The sequence below is a fragment of the Heptranchias perlo genome, chromosome 32, assembly GCF_035084215.1.
Source record: "Heptranchias perlo isolate sHepPer1 chromosome 32, sHepPer1.hap1, whole genome shotgun sequence".
In the NCBI taxonomy this organism is placed as follows: Eukaryota; Metazoa; Chordata; class Chondrichthyes; order Hexanchiformes; family Hexanchidae; genus Heptranchias; species Heptranchias perlo.
The window spans coordinates 14,015,316-14,035,893 of NC_090356.1; the positions used below are offsets into that span (position 1 = coordinate 14,015,316).

Genomic DNA, 20,578 nt, shown 5'->3' on the forward strand with positions numbered 1-20,578 from the left:
ACTAAGGAACAATCTTAAAATCAAAATCAAAATCTTGATTTCAAGCCAACTTTTAATAGAACAGCTTTTATTCTGAATAGATTCCATTAAGAAAAGATTAATGATTTCTGTTTAATGATAGGTGAACTATTCCATTTACTTTTTCCAACCGTACTGCTTAACAATCATTCAATGACAGCATGTTAAAGTAAACAATTTTCTGAATATATTTATTTCTATATTTTAAAACTGCCACTGTTGAAACTTTCTGTACATATTATAACTTATTAAAATATTCTGATTGAAGAACATTAAATTTTTTCTGCTTGTAGAAATTCTTAATGTGCTATTTTTTGCAATGCCAACACAAAATAAGGGTGATTAATTTCTATGACTATACCATCCTCTTGACTAAAGTGACTTAAATGCCTCGAAGTTTATAACAGAGAAAAGTGATCAGTTTGATGATCACTTTAGCTCTAGTTAATAGATAATAGTTTTCTGAAAGCATAATAAATAAATGGACCTGGGGAGTGAATTTCCTTGGGTGAATTGACTCTGCTGCCGTAACTTTCCACAGAACTTCCATGGAACTCCCGCTGCACTTCCGTAAAGAAATTCACCCCGTAAATTCGGACATTTAGAGCTTTGTTCACTTAAGCATAAGTGGATTGTAGCGAGATTGTACAACTGAGTGGCTTGCTAGGGCAGTTAAGAATCAACCATATTGCTTTGGGTCTGGAGTCACATTAAGGCCAGACCGGGTAAGGAGGGCAGGTCTCCTTCCCTTAAGGACATTAGTGAACCAGATGGGTTTTTACAACAATCTGGTAGTTTCATGGTCACCATTACTGATATTAGCTTTTTTTGAGTGGCAGGGTTTGAACTCATGACTCCGGATTATTAATCCAGGCCTCTAGATTACTAGTCCAGTAACATAATCACTATGCTACTGTAAGGGTACCCGCCAGAGGTGAGGTGAGAGTGACTGCCCTTGACTGCAAGACAGCATTTGACTGAGTGTGGCATCAAGAAGCCCTATTAAAATTGAAGTCAATGGGAATCAGGGGGAAAACTCTCCAGTGGCTGGAGTCATACCTAGCATAAAGGAAGATGGTAGTGGTTGTTGGAGGCCAATCATCTCAGTCCCAGAACATCATTGTGGGAGTTCCTCAGGGCAGTGTCCTAGGCCCAACCATCTTCAGCTGCATCATCAATGACCTTCCCTCCATCATAAGGTCAGAAGTGGGGATGTTTGCTGATGATTGCACAGTGTTCAGTTCCATTCGCAACCCCTCAGATAATAAAGTGGTCCGTCCCGCGTGCAGCAAGACCTGGACAACATCCTGGCTTGGGCTGATAAGTAACATTCGCACCATACAAGTGCCAAGCAATGACCATCTCCAACAAGAGAGAGTCTAACCACCTTCCTTGACATTACCATCGCCAAATCCCCTACCATCAACATGTTTGTGAAACACTGTGGCTACAAAAGCAGGTCAGAGGCTGGGTATTCTGTGGCGAGTGACTCACCTCTTGACTCCCCAAAGCCTTTCCATCATCTACAAGGCACAAGTCAGGAATGTGATGGAATACTCTCCACCTGACTAGATAAGTGCAGCTCCAACAATACTCAAGAAGCTCGATACCATCCAGGTCAAAGCAGCCCCCTTGATTGGCACCCCATCCACCACCTTAAACATTCACTCCTCCACCACCGGTGCACCGTGGCTGCAGTGTGTACCATCTACAAGATGCACTGCAGCAACTTGCCAAGGCTTCTTTGACAGCACCTCCCAAACCCATGACCTCAAGCACCTAGAAGGACAGCAGGCGCATGGGAACACCACGACCTGCACGATCCCCTCCAAGTCACACACCATCCTGATTTGGAAATATATCGCCGTTCCTTCATCGTCACTGGGTCAAAATCCTGAAACTCCCTTCCTAACAGCACTGTGGGAGAATCTTCACCACACAGACTGCAGCGGTTCAAGAAGGTGGCTCACCACCATCTTCTCAAGGGCAATTAGGGATGGGCAATAAATGCTGGCCTTGCCAGTGACTCCCACATCCAATGAATGAATAAAAGAAAAATGTACCCTGAAGTACAGTTCAAATATTAGTATTTGTGAATATTTTTACATGCTAATAGTACATTTTTAATACCAAGGTTTGTGAAAACATGCAGGCACACAACAAAAAAAGATAAAATTATATAGGGTAAATTTTCATCTTTAAGCCTTATATGGCAGGAACATATGTTGGAAAATCAGCGGCCACTGCTCATGGTGGAGGGAATATTGTGTACAGCATATGCTTGATTTTCCAATACATGTTCGCAGTGCTGTGCACCAGGAGATCTAAAGACAAAAATTTACCCCAATGTGTACAAGCCAATTTTTTGTGATATTGCTCACAGGTAGTGTGTTGTGATATTTAGCAGCTAAAATGAAGCCATGTTTGTCTGGCATGTCTGTTTAAGGCCACTGCTTGGTTACTTCCTATGTGGAAGTGGTGAAATTAGAGGCGAATTGTTGAGTAATGTTTCTATAGGTTAGCAGCTGCTTATTAATTGTAGGGTACTGCCTTGACAAATAAAACCAGCAGGAAATTATTCACTTTCTTTCTCTGTTTTTATACTTTGGACACTTTGACCAGTGACATCTGAAGTATTTTGGACTTTTTGGTCTACAGATAAATCAGTTTTAATATTTTAAGTGTTTGCACTGTTATTAGGTTCTTGTCATAAACCCACAAGAAGTTACTTGCTAGATCAAAGCAGAAAATTGATGAAGGTATGTTGCAGAGGGCTACATAATGGGGTAAAAAACTGACCAATAATGCCTTCAGATGCAGTACATTATGGTTCCTCCAGGGAAAAAATATTATTTAAAAGACCGATTCTTGATAATACTCCAGTGAAACAAATGTGACAATTCACATAGAACAATGGATTGCTGGAAATTAATTATAAAACCCCAACAGAACTGAAGGATTCAGATGACACCATAAACTAGGAAAGTAAAGTAATGCACTTTATAACCATCGCCCGCAACCCAAGGCTATTACATTGAAATAGTGCATGACCCTGGAAAACCAGAGCACCTGAGGGGAAACAAAAAGAAGGAATTTATAGCTACAGGGAGTGGTGGGAGAAATCATCTGTTAAAATTATACTACAGTAATTCCCTCTCTAGTAGCTATGGTGTTATAAGGCATACTGGGTATGGATATAAGAACAGTCACTGAAAAAGTGTCATAGGATCTTTAAACATCCACCTGATCAGGTCTACGGTTCCTCGGTTTAAGGTCTCATCTGAAGGATTGCTTCTCTGACAGTGCAGCATAACCTCCCTACCACATTGAAGTATGAGCCCAGATTATGTGTTCATGTCCATTGTGGAACTTGAACCCACTATCTTCTGATTCAGAGGCAAGCATTCTACCAACTGAGCCAAACAGACACTTAAATCATTCCAAATTTATGATTTGATTATTTTTCCAAAATATATATATCAACTGACTCGATATGGGACTTACATTTCTGGACTTTGGATCATGAAATATTATCTCAAGATCTGACTGTACTTTTCCAGGGATTGTAGGTGCAAAGATGATTGGCAGCTTGATAGAAGCAAATGGGTTAATTTCACCTACTATGACCTGAAACAAAAAAGCTTCAGTAAACAAGAGGACACTTGATGACTTAAAGCAATAAAAGCCAGCTGCAAAGGCAATGATTTGCAATTTGCACTTTTCATGGATTACTTTATAGGAAGCAGTTAATTTACCAATATTAGCTTTGTATTGCGAACAACTATATTAAAGCTATTTCCAGGTGCCAGCTGGAGCTGTCATGTTTATACTGCTACTCATGGAATATTTGCTCCAAATACACACAAGAGGCAAGCTATGTCTATACAGCTTTAAAATCTGCATGATATTATTAAGATGCTATCACCATACCATTAATGTTCCCGCTACTTAACAACCGCAAGGCTGTTGTACGGTATGGATTTAGGAGTAGCCATTCATACTGGCCTGACTCAGTTATGTTAACGAGGGAAATTTTAGGAGTGACATTTTTGATTAGCACAAGTGACACATTTATTTTCATGTGTGAAATACATCACAGTAGGTCACATTTTTAAACCAGTGCTTAGTTGTCATTCCTAGGCGGGTGGCCCTGGCTGTCAAACCTGCACAGAAAGCAACTCAAACTCATACCCCAATAAAAGCCAATTGCAAAGGCAATAATTTGCAATTTTCTTACATTACTTTATAGAAAGCTGTCAATTCACCATTTAAATACATGGAGCTGCGTTTACTTTCATGAATGAAATATATCAAGGTCACGTTTTGAAACCAATGATTAGTTTTCAGTCTTTGGCAGGTGATCCTGGCTGTCAAACCTGCACAGCAAGAAACCCAAACCCATACAAATAAAAAGAAAAAAAGCTGCAGGTGCTGTAAATCTGAAATAAAAATAGAGAATGCTCAAAATACACAGCAGGGCAATCAGGATCTGTAAAGAGAAAAGACAGGATAACATTTTGGGTATAGATACTTCCTCTATTTTGAGGCACAGAGACCGCCATTTCATACATGAAAAAAAGACGAGTTCATAGATAAACAAAGGTTCATTTTCTGATAAAAATTACCGAAACAAGTTTCCAGACTATCCCTGTTGTGTTAACATGTCAGCAAATCTTGTAATGTTGCCAATTGTGTTTTTCTTTTCTTCCTGCCTTCTCTACTGAAGGCACTGACTCATGCTGGAGAACATTTCAAGGCACTGAAGTGTCATTTTATAAAGAAGTACTCAACTAGTAATGAATGCTCCCTAGTGGGATTGCTTTAGGTTATGGAAACAAAGGATGATTAAATTGCCATGTACACCACTTGATCCGGTCAGCAATTTCAGGTTGAACTCCAGTGAATAGCTGGGTCAAGAAAGGTGACAGAAAGTGTTCTCAGCAGCCAAACAAAGACATTCTCCATCTTCTAGCATGATGTTGCTGAGATGATTTAACACTACCTTACCCATACTGCTCTCAAAAAGGCCAACAATCTTTTGGCATATGTCAGGTAGGATGACAGAACTGAAGCTGCTGTGGTAGTAGGCAACTACAATGTGCTGGGAATATCAGAAACATGGCTAAACCCAGAGGAAATGAATTCAATATTCAGGGATATAGAGTGTTCAGAAAGGACAGAAAATGAAGTGCAGTAGTCATGTATGTCTGGAACAACTGGGAGTTAAATGAAATTGATCTTGATGGAGAGGATTAACTACAGAAATAACAACTTTGGATAGAAATATTTAATGTGAAAAAAATATATAGCTAGTACTGGGGATATGCTACAGGTCACCAATTAAGCATGAGGAGGGTTTGCTCTATGAAGAGATAAGAAGGGTGTGTGAGAACAGGAAAATTATGTTGATGGGTGATTTCAATCAACCTCATATAAATTGGGAAAAGCAAAGTGGTTTACATTCAGTATTGGTAAATGTACTACATGGCTGCTTCATGACTCAGTGCTCATTTTGACCTGATAATTGAATCAAACAATGTAAAGAAAATGGAAGTCATAGCACTCCAGCAAATAATGACCTCGGAATGATCAAGATTAACATGAACTGGGACCCAATTAAACCTAAGACCAGGAGCAAGGTTTATAATTTTAAAAGGATTAAAGTCAAAAGGATGAGGGAAGCTTCAAAACAAATGGATTGAAGGAGGATATTTAACAACTCTTCAGTAGATGAGAAATGGAACAGCTTTAAAAGAATAATGGTGGGCATGTAAGATAAGTACATACCTAAGACTGGCAAGCTCAGACTGAACACGTGTGACCCTAACAAATTAAAAGTGAAATGAAAAGGAGAAATGAGCTCAACAAATCCTACAGGGAGAAAGGAGAAGAGGCTGTCTGGGATGAATATAACATCATGCAAAAACAAGTTAAAGGGATGGCCACAGAGGCAAAGAAAGACCTAGAAAAAAGTATAGCTGCAGAGGCAAACATAACGTTAAAAAAATTCTTTCAATACTACAGTAGCAAGAGAACTGCAAGAGAAGAGGTGAGAATATTAAAAGATGCAAATAGTTTTGAAACTGAGGATGGGCAAAAGATAATAAAAGTTCTGAATGATTACTTCCTCCAAGTGTTCACAAGGGAAGACATGAACAAAACAAAGCCTCCGAAGGCAAAATTCACGATTTTGATATAAATGAGATAGGAGAATGTGTACCACCCAATTTCCCTTCCTACATACAATACTTTATTCTTGTCTGCATTAAATTCAACCTGCTATTGTTTGGCCCACTTACATATTTTGTTTAGTCATTCTGCATTTTCTCAGCTGCCTCTTTCGATTCCATTGCCCCTCTGAGTTTGGTATCATATGCAAATTTGACTAATTTGCATTGAGTTTCTGAATTCATTGATGTAAACTAGAAACAGCAGTGGTCCTTATACTGAGCCCTGAGGATTATGAAGAGAGATTTGGGTTTTTCAGCCTGCAAAGGAGGCATCTGAAAGTTGATCTTGTAGAGAGGTGTGTAAGGTATGGAAAGGGTTAATCTGGAATACTACTTTAAAATAATCAGCGGGAGTGGGAAAAATGCACAGAAATTCAAACCAGTAAAAATAACTTTAGACAGTTCTTCTTCATGCTGAGAGCGATCAAAACTTGGAACAGACTTTCGGGCAAAGTGGTGGAGGTGAAAACCCTGGAATCATTTAAGAAACAATAGGGGTGATTTCAACTTGCGCCCAACATGGACGTGAAGCAGGTGGGCGTCTGCATTCGCTCAATGACGTGGGCAAGAGGCACAAAATATTTTAAGGTTCGTAGCTCATTATAACATAAAGGGCAAGCAGGCAATTTGTATTGGTTATTGGCAGCTTGCCCATTAAGGGGGTAGGAAATCCTGTGATTTAAAGGCAGTCTGCTTTTAAACAGGAGGAGTACTTTGCCTATGCTGCCTTTTTTACTGCTGGACTGGCTGGTTTCTGCAAGGGTCCCCAGATTTTCAGATGATGCTGTGGAAGTTGAAGGATTTTTTTGACTTTTCAATACCAGTTTTAAGAAAATTAAAGGATTGACTAGAACCGTCCATTAAAACCTGCTACAGGAGCTGAGTTTGGTTAAAATAACTGTTAAACTGACTATTCAAGAGGCATGCTGGGAAGGTTGACCAAAGTCGAAAAGTGTAATGCAGACTGTATGGAAGGCTATGGATAAGGAGGCCTTGAGAGACTGTGGAAACTGTCGTAAATACCAGGTCCTATTTGGTAGTATCAGTCTGTGTAGCCATGGGAGAGATAGTGGAAAGTTACTGAAAAAGGTTGTTTTGTCAGCAAGAATGGTTTAAGAGTAGCCATTCTAAAGTGAAAGAGGAGACAGACCGGAGAAGTAGCAAGCATTTTGAGCTTGACAAATATTAACACCCGTGGTGTATTTGTATATTTGTTATATTTAATGTAAGATGTTTGACCTGCAGGATATCGATGGATTATTAACCTCTCAGTCTCCCGAAGCAGAAGAATTGGTCATTCTGAGTTTCGAGTTAAAATTACTAACTTAAAGCTTATATGAATCTCTATCTGTAAAACTTGTTGTATTTTAACGTTAATAAAACTATTAGTTAGAAAAATAATAAACCTTGGTTGATTTCACCTCTGATTACCCTAAAAAGTTAAGAGAGTTAAAAAAACAAATATCTTACAAAATCCTTATGGAGGAGGTGACCATGAGGGAGAAGGTGATAGTGAGGAAAAGGACCTCTTCCCAGCTGATCGGAGAAGAGTGCCCTGCCAAATAGCCCGCTTGATTGGCACTCCATCCACTACTCTAAACATTCACTCTCTTCACCACCGGCGCACTGTGGCTGTAGTGTGTACCATCCGTAGGATGCACTGCAGCAACTCGACAAGGCTTCTTCGACAGCACCTCCCAAACCCACGACCTCTACCACCTAGAAGGACAAGAGCAGCAGGCACATGGGAACAACACCACCTGCACATTCCCCTCCAAGTCACACACCATCCCGACTTCGAAATATATCGCTGTTACTTCATCGTCGCTGGGTCAAAATCCTGGAGCTCCCTTCCTAACAGCACTGTGGGAGAACCTGCACCACACGGACTGCAGAGGTTCAAGAAGGTGGCTCACCACCACTTTCTCAAGAGCAATTAGGGATGGGCAATAAATGCTGGCCTCGCCAGCGACGCCCACATCCCATGAACGAATAAAAAAAAACAAGTGTCTGAGGTGATGGAGCAAATGATTGCCCAAAGGACTGCTCCAAGGACCTGACAGTAGTACAGCAAGAAATTTAATGATTTAACCAGAACTATTAAGGTAAGACTTCTATTCACAGCTCCCTTATTCTCATCTCTGCCCTGCACCACTCCACTGTAGCCCCAGCACTAACAAGCCTTCCCTCCCCTGCTTTACATCCCTCTCCTCCAATCAGAGCAGCACAGTTCCCTGCACCTCCTTCTACTTCCACTTGCACACTCTGCATCTGCTGCTACCCTCACAATCATTGCACTTTCTTCCTGACGCCTGCTGCATCTTTCTCTCACCGTGTAAACTATGCTAAGCTGTCACACACATCTTCACAAGGCCTTCAACAGGCCATACATTAACACACTCCCACTCTTCTTGCAGGACAAGCTGGTGCATAACAGAAGGGAGATGACATGAACCAGAGGAGAGTCACCATCTACCAAGTCATCATGCTACTGGTGGAGGCCGCCATAGATGTTGTGGGAAGAGAGAGGGTAAGAAGCAGATGGTAAGGCCGGGGAATAGGCCATGCAGGGTATTTGGCCATCTTCCCCTCCTTTTCTCTTGGCACTGAACTCTCTCTACGTGACAACCTGGTGCTGCTTAGAGCTGCCAGTCATCTGCTACTGTTTTCCCTTGCCACTAATTGCTAACATTTGTCCCTCTCCCCTCTTTTCAAATCCATCGAAGCAATGCAGTCAACCAATGGAGCTTGTGTTCAACTCTATGCATATTGTACGGGGTGCAGAACGGTATACCATGACAGGCTAATTGGCTTGGCATAAAGCATAGAGCATGATGGGATAGTTAGCATATAATGTGAAGGAACAAAGTGTGTACATGCAGTGCATCATGAAGAATTAGCTGAACTCGGCTGACAGGGAGATTGAGATAAAACAGAACAAGGACAGCTAGTGTAACTTGTAACTAACTGCTTATATATATGGATTTTGTTTCCGCCATTGTTTCTGGTAGGACATTCCATAGCCTAACAACCCGCTGCATTAAAATAATGTCCGAACCTCTCCTTTTGTTTTGGTGATAATTATAAATTTATACCTCCAGTTACCAACTCATTGGCCAGCTGAAATACTTTCTCCCAATGTACATTATCAACACCACATATAATTTTGAACATCAGATTTCCTCTTAAGCTTCTTTGTTCTAATGAAAAGAGCTCCAGTTTCTCTAACATGCACTCATATCCAAAGCCTCTCAGCCTTGGTAAGCGCTTAGCGAATCTCTTGTGCACTCTCTCCATGGCCATGGTCTTGATATCTTTCCCGAAGTAGGCGCCCACAATGGATGCAGTATTCTACTTGTGGTCTAACCAATGATTTCTATAGATTTAGCATTATTTCTTTACTTTTGTACTCTATACCGCTATTTATGATTCAAGATTTGAACCCATAAATCTCTCCGTTCCTCTACGAATGGTTATTCTTATTGGTTGCTACACAGCTCACATTCTTTTCAATTGGGCTTTTCAATAAATGCCATTACTGTGCTTTAAAATGTGTTTGGCCAATAGCAAATCCTTTTTCACCCTGTCTCGAGGGTCTGGGGTATCTTTGCCAGTGCACAGCTTTGTGATGCATGCCATCATTTACTGTTTAAAAAAAACATTTAACGATAAACAGCAACCAGTATGACCTGTACCATGTAGATAGGGATGGAAAAAGGGCAGTAAACTGGTTTTATAGCTTTGCGAAATGGTTGCAATCTCATTAGATGCTCTAATGAGTATATGGGGTAGATTATAATGAATAGCACTTTACATATATTAATGGTCACATATCCCTATTCATGGTAGATAAGTTGCAAACTGTTTATAACCTCAATATACATGCTTAAGAAATGCAAGTAGACGGGCTAACAGGTGTCTAATGGTAAATGCAGCAAATAGTAAGTTTGAAAAGGCATCAGTACTATTGAATACCATAATGTTTTGATGGGAATGGTAATCAGGGGTGTCTTCACATTATGAAAAAATAAGCTAAAATTACTAATGAAATGCTTGGAATAAACTAGATGATCTAATTTAAAACATAAAACAGAAAACCATACTTCCTAATCAACAAAGTGCCTGAAATTATGCAGTGGAATACTTCTGCAATTCTCTGAAATTCCTCTCTCTGCCACTTTAGTGGAGGCACTAACCCATTCATTTTAAACAGTTTAATGCCTCCACTAAAATGGCGGAGAGAGGAATGGGTGGGGGCTGGGGAGGGAGATGGGGCATAGTTTAGCAAGTCCTGGAGCAATTCTCCTATCCAGATTCATTAAGAAACCAGCCAGAAGAGGTTTGGAAAATTTAGCCTAAGATGTTTTTGCTTGAATGCTATTTTCTGATCTGTCACAACTGCAATGAAAATCAAAACAGTACACTAATGTACAAATATTTGAGAATTCAGTTTTTCTCACCATCACTTCCATTATTCCTACCTGGCCAACTGTGATCTCATTGCAAATCTCTACTTCAGTATCAGATAAATCTGGAATATGCTCTGGAAATTCAAATAAATACAAGAAGACATTAATAAACTTGCAGAATGGGCATGTAATTGGCAAATGAATTTCAATATAGATAAGTGAGAGGTAGGAAGAATAAGGAGGCCACATACTGCTTGGATAATAAGAGTCTAAATGGGGTAGAGGAGCAAAGGGATCTAGGAGTACTGATGCACAAATCACTAAAAGTAGTGACGCAGGTTACAAAGGCCATAAAAAAACAAACCAAGCATGGGGGTTCATTTCTAGAGGGATAGAATTGAAAAGCAGAGAAGTTATGATAAACTTGTATAGAACCTTGGTTAGACCACACTTGGAGTACTGTGCACAGTTCTGGTCTCCATATTATAAAAAGGATATAAAGGCACTGGAGAATGTACAAAAAAGATTCACAAGGATGATACCAGAACTGAGAGGATATACTTACCAGGAAAGGCTGATTAGCCAAATTATCAACAGCAGTAAAGAAACTAATGGGCACTACTGCTTATCACTTTATTTTTAGTACTAAAAGAGCGTGAAATAAGCTTTCTTTCCTTAGCTATTTCATTTCTGTTTGGCCAGGATGAGGGTTACATTATGCAGAAGGCAGGGTGATTAATATCAGATGACCCTTTGCTGGTGACATTGTAATTTAGGCCTAGGCAGTGCATGAAAAGAAGAGGAGGGCAATACTGGGACATGGCATGAGTGGATCATCAAATGTAATTTTGGTGTGGAGACACTGGGGGAGCAATACAACTTGTGCCCAAAATGGGCAGCAAGTCAGCGGCGCAATTGCTCCACAGGCCAGTCTATGTGGGCTGGAGGCCAGAGCCAAACATGGCAGTGGGCCTCATTTGAATGGAAGCAGCGAGCTGCAGGCACCAAATGGGTGTCCTGATGCAGCTCGCTGGTCGGGGCCTGATGAATTCTGTCTGGCTTTGATGCCAAGCCAACCCGCACATAGGTCTTGAGGGGGTGGAGGGAGAGGCACAGCAATATAACTTTGAAAAAGTTTTGTGGCTGTTTCTTCAGCAGCCTCCAGCGGTCCCTTCATGACATGGTACAACTTGGCGGAACTTGCACTGCACAAACTCTGTCCATTTGTACCTGAATTTTGCATCGGGGTCCTACAACTGGCTTAGGACCCCGATTGACATAGTAGAGCATTCTTATGCCTGGTTCAGGCAGACAGGTTGCCCATTTACAGGTCGGCCTGAATATGGCATCAGGCGTACCTTGGACATCAACAGGGTGGCCGATGTGCCACACATCCCTCCCCCCACTCCGATTTTCTACTCCTGGCCACCCGTTTTTACGGTGCAAAACGGACGGCCTTGAGTTGAATTTCTCCCCCAGAAAGTCTACTGCAATCGACAAATTAAGTTTCCATGTGTCATTGTAGTTCCAGTCATGACAATCAATCATGTTTTATAAAAACTATTGTACAAAATAAAAAATATAGTGTAAGAGTAATGTTCTGATCAGTATGCTTTTGCTCTTCAGGCTTTGTGTTAGAAGTGTAATTTCTTGAACTTATCGTGGTCAAGTTGGAAACTTGCTGCGGTTCTGGGGTATGTGAAAGATAGACTGATTTTGTAAATCCTGAACCTAGTAAATTACCTTTTGCAGTTTCTGCTGAACTAATCAATTCTTTTGTTGCCTAGAAAAATAACAAAAGCAAATTATATGACATACAGTATAATGACGGTTAGCCTAAATATAAACAATTCCAAGTTATTAGCCCTGATTTTAACTAAGGGGAGGAATTGGGTGAGCGAGGGGTGAGGCGAGCAGCAAACCCCCATGACTTCGCCAGCGTTGAGACCCGGTTCGATTTTAACTCCCAGGCCTCATTTTAATATGATTGATGGGCTGCCCACCTGATCGCGTTGGGAAATGGGCAGCCCACCCAATTTCTGGCCAGTCTCCTGAGACCTATTTAAAGCTGGAATCCACCTCTTAAAGCAAAGTTGCATTCCCTGCTTTCGCATTTCACTGTTACACTGCTGAAAATAGGGGAATCTGAAATGAGTCACAGGGTTGCCACCAGGTTTTCCGATGCCTCCTTGGAGGTCTTGGTGGAGGCGATCAGGGCAAGGAGGGAGGTACTGTTACCCAGCACCCACAGGAGCATTCCCAGGGAGACGATCCAGGCCTGGGCAGAGGTGGGTGAGAAGGTCAGTGCCATGATCATCACCCCCAGAACCTGGCTTCAGTGTTGGAAGAGGTTCAATGACCTCACAAGAGCAGCAAGGGTGAGTACAGCTCTTCATCTCTCAACAATACCTACCAACATTCCTTTCATCCTCCCCTCTCAACAATTCCCTCCCTTCCATCACATCCTTCAACATCCACCATCTCCCTACAATGCTTTAAATCTGTACTATTGAAGGAACTGTACAATCAAGTTTCTGATTTGGAATAAGAAATATCTGTTTAAATATATTCAAAAGCGATGTGAACAAATCTAAAAAAAATCCCCATCGCTTTTTTGGAATTTCCTCTACACTACCTCCAAACATATCATTGATGGTTTACTTAAAGGAAGTTTGATACAACCTGAGTATGCTTACCAGTTTAATGAGCGATGGTTTGGGCGGCAATTTCACAAACTCCAATCTTGTGCCCAGTGCTCCACGGTTGGTCAGCGTTATGGTCCGTGTAATTGTTTCACCAACAATATGGGTGCCAAAATTAACAAATTCTGTATCTACGAAGAGCTACAGGAAACAATAAAAAGTTATTACTCATAGCTGATTGGTGTTTATGTTCGAACAACACTTTCCAAAGTATATAATTTTAGTCTTTCTTATTAATTACAGCTTTAAGATTCCATTCTAACCATCCAGTATATGCAGAAAGTTTAAAAGTATGCCCACCAATACAAGGAATAAGTGCCTTTTGGACTTTGAAACAATTATAAATACCAGCACAGTGTAACTTTTTTCTCCCTTAGTTCTTTCCTCGACTTCTGAAGGCTCACTGTTGGAGGAGCCGTCTTTCAGATGAGATCTTAAACCAACGTCTGTCCTAGCAGGTAGACTGGTAAACTGTCTGCCCCTCCCAGAGTGTGAGAACCGGGCCAGTTCACTAAGCTAAACTAAACTACTGCAGCAAGGCCACAACTTTTTGCTTTCTACTTTTCCTCTCTTTAGATTATGATTGGGATGAGCTAAATGACTGAAAAAGTTACACACTTATGAGTCTGTGCTATGCTGGTGGCTTTAAGAAATGGGCATGACATGATCTACTGAGGTTTCAGGAGTTTAACAACTGATGCTCAGATAGAATAATATTGGCGTCTGGTCTTTTCACTCTGAATATCCTCAAAATGTCTTCAATAAGACACAATAGATGTCCCTGTGAATTTTATAGGAGATGGACAACTGCAGTGCTGTCCTTGCAGACTTTGAGGCTCTGCCTCAGAGCTTCTGAAACAGGTGCCCAGGGACTAAAATACATGGGTTTCTGGATATTGAAATCCATAGGGAGAAGTATTACAACAGCCAAGTGACCATAACGGAATGTGTGAAAAACTATTTTGTCTTTATACATAGACACAATCAAACAACAAACACAAAAATGACAAGGCTGCACGTATTTTATGCCAAGACTTACATCACATTTTTTGGTTGTACATTTAAGCGAAACAGCAAAGGTACCAGTTTGGGCCCAAAACATTACCTCTCCTTCAAGATCTTTATTAACCTGAGTACAAACATAAAAAGAATCCTCATGGATTTATACATTATTTGTCACCATTATCAAACTCTTTCTTCCAACAATAGCTGCTCTAAAAATGATTATTTTCTCCATTCCTTTCTTTAATCTTTCATTTCTTTTAAAATCTTTTGCTGTAAAGGTTTTCTGCCGATAGTTTTCTCTTTTTCTTAAACTCACCTGGCATTTTTCTGTCTGCTAAGTTACGTCACTACCTATATGTTGGTCCTATTTGATCAATGTTAACCTCTGTCTTCAATTCAACATTTTGTTATGTCTCTTCCACAATTTCACATTACCTTCCATTGTCTGTTTCCCACATGGCTTTCTCTTTCCTGTTTCAGTGCCAATTTTCACCAGCACAAATATCAAATACACATGGCTCAAACAAATAGTGCACTGAGTATTCTTCCTGATCAGTCACAGACTTCAGTTCTTCAGATACTTGTATGAAGACATCAGTATGAAGAAAGCTGCATTTCAAAAATCAGCTAGGAATATAAGGATAACATTTGCGAGGCAAGGCTCCTGGTGCTGACTCAATTGTGTTGTGGATTATAAATTGGGCACACTAACCTCTGCATCCGATTATCCAATCCACACTCCCATTCAACAAGATTCCATGGAGAGAGTGGAGCCTTGCAAAATTTACCCTCTTAAATAAAATCTCATTATCTTTATTTCAATGATGAAGAAACAACCTTCCCTCCCACGTACAAGGCTCGCCTTGTCAGGAGGTGGGGCCGTTTCCCCAGGCGCATAAGGAACCTGGCATAACATTGGAGATTGGTACGTCCAGTGAGATGGGGTATACCGGCCTCCAGAAGTGGATCCCATTGAGGGATCCAAGCTGGGAACTGGCGTGGACTCACGAAGATCAAGCTAATTTAAAAAAAATATTTGGATCTGCCCCTTTTAACATTACCCATTCCTGTCCAGAAATGTTTCTCATCCAAGATGAGCTAAGTTGGATAATGCATATGGATTTAAAATGAATTTTAATCAGCAATTTGTGATATGCAAGTCTAATCAAGACAGTTACCATCACAATTTTAAATTATTTTAAAAGCAATTACATAAATTATTTAAAGCCCTGTTACACCTCATTGTTACAAAGCAATGTCAGAATTACATTCTTAATCTATATGGTTATTTCCATGCCTTTCAATACCCTCCATGAACTCATTCATTTTTTATGCTCTTTAATATAGTTTGCTTTATGAACGTATGTAGCTAATCGGTTTTATATTTTTCAATAGTTAATAAATTTCCCCTCTTCGCTTATATAGGACTGAATAACAGCCCTCCCATAATGAGATCAGTCACAGTTTGTGAAGATTATTTTCACTAATCTTTAATCTTATTAGCAAGCAAATCAGAAAAAAAGAAACAGAGGTCCACATTACAGTATACAAGCAAAACACTTCTAACCTTACGGTGAGGCATTCCTCAGCATCTCACATGGTTGGAATACAAAGGAAACAAAGTAGGGGACTCCAGTGTATCATGTATTGGAGTACAGTGAAAAAGAGAGAAAATAGGGAAGTGCACCCAATTCAATCAACTCACTGGAAGGACCATACTTAGCCCAAAAACGTGGAAGAAGTGATAAAGGGCAAAAGCCTGCCTACGGGAAAGAGAAGGTAATGGTCAAAGCTTCTGAGGAGAGCTGAAGCCAACAGTGCAACTGATAGTAAGGTGGTCAAGGAATCGCCAAGGTAACAGAATACACCACATGGACAACACAAGCATATGTTGGATCAGGTTATAGATAGGTCTGCCTTTACCCCCATTAACAGCAAATCCAAGAAGCAATACAGCTTTTCCATGAGTATTACCATTCCAGTTATCACACATGCAAGATCCAAATCATGAATGTGGTAAGACTTGTACATGCCCAATATATACATTAATGGGTGTTGAACTCCCCACACCCCTCCAATATGTCACTTGGACCAAGAAACTCACATTATGCACTCAAACAGTGTCTGGCAATTTATGTACAAAGTTTTTAGTTGGCCTTTTTCAAGAGAAAAGATTGGGAACTGTGTTGGGAATTGGATAAATACTTGAAGGGAAAAATGTACACGGTTATGGAGAAAGAGCAGGGGAGTGGGATTAATTGGATAGCTCTTTCAAAGAGCCGCCATAGGCATGATGGGCCTCCTTCTGTGCTGTACCATACTATGATACTATAATAAGAGCGCTGCTGTCAGCATACCATAAAAACAAACAGGATTATTTATAGACTTCTTGACTGAAGAAAACATTCCAGAGGCACAACAAATCTTTGATCATGCATACATTTCTTCTTACCATAGGTTTGAAAGTCACTGCCACCTCACAAGACATACCAGCTGACATTTGACCTGGAGGTTTGAATCTAGGATTAAACAACACAATAAAATGCGAGGTAACAACAAGCTATATAAGATATCAATCATACTCCAAATCTGCTGCTGTTACATTCAAGTAATTAGAAGAGGTTAATCCGGCAAATATGATCACATAATGGGATGTGGCTTATGTTCAGGACAAAGCTATTAACATGATCAGTTTAAAGCTGGCGGTCATCTAGAATATGCATTTATTGGCTTTCAGAAAAAAGCCTACTGCTCTTCAAGCTGTCAACTTTCTCTCAGCCTCAAATCAAACACTTTCCACTGTGATCATGGCAAAAACAAAGCAAAGCAGTATTAACACTGATTTAATGACATACAAAAATTAGTTCTACAAATTATCCCAAAGATAATGGGGTTAAATTGTCATTGGGTGGTAATGCAAAATGGGCTATAGTGAATCGGCGGCCCGCTTTACACCTCGCCCAATTTTCTTTCCCGTTGACTTCAATGGAAATCAAGCGGGGTGTAAAACGGGCTGCTGATTCATTATTGCCTGCTTTGGGCCACCGCCCAAGACCAATTTCACACCCGATATCCCCCACACCAATAGTGAGTTACCCTTATTCTCTAACCACTATATCCTAACAAATCACATTAAAAATTGGGAATAGCTAGAAATAACAGGTCTATATCTCAGCAAGTAGGAATGTTGAGGTGCAGTCTCTCCTTCCCACTGTTGCTTCTTGAGAGCAAAGTCCATTCCCATCATCTTCCTCATCCTACTTTTCAGACATGGCTGCATTTCTGAGTTAAATGAGACTTTGAAATTGGGAATTGATAATTGACAAAGTCCACGATGAATGAACCTGAGAGAATTAACCCAATAATATTACAAATCAATGCTGGGCTTAATTGACCTATTTAAACATAAAAACAAAACACATTCTCGATTTCCCAATGTTTGGATAATGTCATGTTAATTTCATGTCAACAGTGAGTTAATGAGGAAGAGTTAATAGTACCACTGAAATTTTCATTTCAATTATTTACCTATTGAATTGAATAGTATAAACAGAATAAATTAATAGAGATGTGTGATACGACTTCTAGAACTGATTGAGCTGACCATAATTCACTCATAACTTTGTTCCTTGTGAATTATCAGGATGTATCACATAGCTCCTTGCCATTTATGCTTTATTTATATTATTGATTAAAGTATATGCACTCAAAATAAAAACTTAGATTCTTTTGTTTGGCAGAAGTAATTGTAAAATAAGACATTTCTATAATTTTATCTCTATGCAACCTAATTGTTTAATTTCAAATGTCAGTTTAATAGTGATAACACATTCTCCTAGTTTTCACACAATACTTACTCCACCTCAATGAAGTCTTTCAAGTGGTCACTGATGGCAATCAGCCTGCAGAAAGTGATGCCATATGAAGCATTTATCAGCATCGCCTTTTTCTTGTATGTTTTCCCAACATCAAAGTTCTAAAAACACAAACAGTTTACAGTATACCATGACTGCTACCATTTTACATAAATTAATTCTGTACCGTGAGCTGTAACAGAAAAGCACAAAGTGGTGATTTTCAAAATGCTGTGCACAGACAAAATAACGAGAGAAAAAACTACAAGTGCTGGAAATCTGAAATAAAAACATAAGATGCTGGAAATACACTGCAGGTCTGTCTGGACCTGCAAAGCGAGAAGACAGGTTAACGTTCTGGTTCCAGTCCTTCATCAGAAATGGAAGTGAAGCTAAGTGAGCCCTTTAATAGGACTGAACAAAACAAGAGGGTGCAGGAAGAGATAACAGGTAAGAGTCAAGCATCAGGAAGGCTGACGCTGATACCTGTCAAAGAGAGGAGTTAGTAGGTAAAATGGCCAGCAAACAGGGTTTTTGAAAAGCGGGAAAGTGAAAACAACAACAACAACAACTCGCATTTATATAATGCCTTTAACGTAGTAAAACGTCCCAAGGAGCTTCACAGGAGCGTTAACAAACAAAATCTGACACCGAGCCACAAAAGGAGACATTAGGACAGCTTGGTTAAAGAGGTAGGTTTTAAGGAGTGTCTTAAAGTAGGAGAGAGAGGTACAGGGGCAGAGAGGTTTATGGAAGGAATTGCAGAGCTTACGGCCTAGGCAGCTGAAAGCACGGCCGCCAATGGTGGAGCGATTAAAATCGGGACTGCGCAAAACTGGTTCATGATATACAAGATCACCTTAGTGAGGTAATGAAAACATAGAAACATAGAAAATAGGAGTAAAAGTAGGCCATTCGGCCCTTCGGGCCTGCCCCGCCATTCAAAATGATCATGGCTGATCGTCTAACTCAGTACCCTATTCCCGCTTTTTCCCCATATCCCTTGATTCCTTTAGCATTAAGAGATATATCCATCTCCTTCTTGAATACATCTAATGACTTGGCCTCCACTGCCTTCTGTGGTAGAGAATTCCACAGGTTCACCACCCTCTGAGTGAAGAAATTTCTCCTCATCTCGGTTCTAAATGGCATACCCCGTATCCTGAGACATTGACCCCTGGTTCTGGATTCCCCATCCATCGGGAACATCCTCCCTGCATCAAAAGGCAGTAAAAGAACACTGGGCAGAAAATAGCTAAAAAGGCAGTGAAAAGGCATGGGAAAAATACACACAAAAAAACAAAAAAAATGGGAGAAATATAAAAGTAAAAAGAAACCTGCAAATGCAGGACTTCTAAAATAAAAAAAGTGCTAGAAACACACAGCTTGTCTGTCAGGATCACAAAATAGCTTTTTGTAAAAAGGCCAACACAATATGTACAGGCTCCTGCCAAAACTGTGACTGGACTCAAAATATCAATATATCTCTCTTACCCACCGTACATCCTCAAAACCCCTTGCTTCTAGAAAAGTGTGGGAGCGAGTTAAAGTCTGACGTTGCTGTAACAAATGTTCAGAACAAAGAGCTGCAGAGTACTAAGTCAGAAGATGAGAAATTGGTATGCATTGCACCCGTTTTTCAAGCACAAAACAGGTGAAAAGGAGACCAATTTAGCACATGGACGGCCTGCACCCAATCTGCACAGGCGTTGGGCCCACTGTTAGAGGTATTAAGGGCTATGAGTTAAATGGCCTACTCCTGTTCCTATCTTCCTAAACTTTTCGGGACCATTTTTAGGCGTCCTGGTTCAGAAATGCAGTGTCATCGCCACCTTTGCGCCTGAAACCAGGCACCAACGAATTTCCAGCCCAATATATTATTCTGCTGCTAAAATGAAACTGTGCTTAATCTAGCCTGTCCCTTTAAGGTCACAAAGTCTAATTTCTCTAAATAGGCATATCCTTAGGCCAAATAGAGGTTAATCCTGAGGCCAATTAGAAGTTAATTGCTTTTGGTGAGTAAGTTTGCAGATAAACTGATGCTTGTAAATTTCTGGCTGCATGTCAGAAGAAACCAGCATGAAATAAATGTCTTCTTTCTTTTTTTTTACTTTTGACACTTTGAAATGTGATTTCTGAAGTGTGATAGATTATGCTATATCATACACATAAATCCGGAATTACTCAAATTATTACTACACCAAGAATGTAGGACCACAGGACATAAATGAAAGTTAGTGAAGAGTAAAAGTAGAACAACTATCAGAAAGAAACCTACGTAAAGAGTGATAAATGTTTGTAATAGTCTACCAAGCAAATAATGCAGGCAAAGAATTGAGGTTATTCTAAATACATTTCGA

General features: G+C 40.1%; 1 protein-coding gene across 1 annotated transcript in view; it reads right to left on the reverse strand.

Moving 5' to 3' along the window:
* The window catches only part of cfap74 (cilia and flagella associated protein 74), a 154,597-nt gene that overhangs the window by 68,271 nt on the left and 65,748 nt on the right, over positions 1-20,578 (reverse strand). Inside the window, exons 14-20 of the mRNA XM_067970088.1 lie at positions 18,222-18,340; positions 16,817-16,883; positions 14,399-14,488; positions 13,371-13,500; positions 12,472-12,509; positions 10,730-10,789; positions 3,523-3,645 (exon numbers count right to left, since the gene is read on the reverse strand). Of these exons, the coding sequence (XP_067826189.1) occupies positions 3,523-3,645; positions 10,730-10,789; positions 12,472-12,509; positions 13,371-13,500; positions 14,399-14,488; positions 16,817-16,883; positions 18,222-18,340 (627 nt within the window). The remainder of the gene's footprint in view (positions 1-3,522; positions 3,646-10,729; positions 10,790-12,471; positions 12,510-13,370; positions 13,501-14,398; positions 14,489-16,816; positions 16,884-18,221; positions 18,341-20,578) is intronic.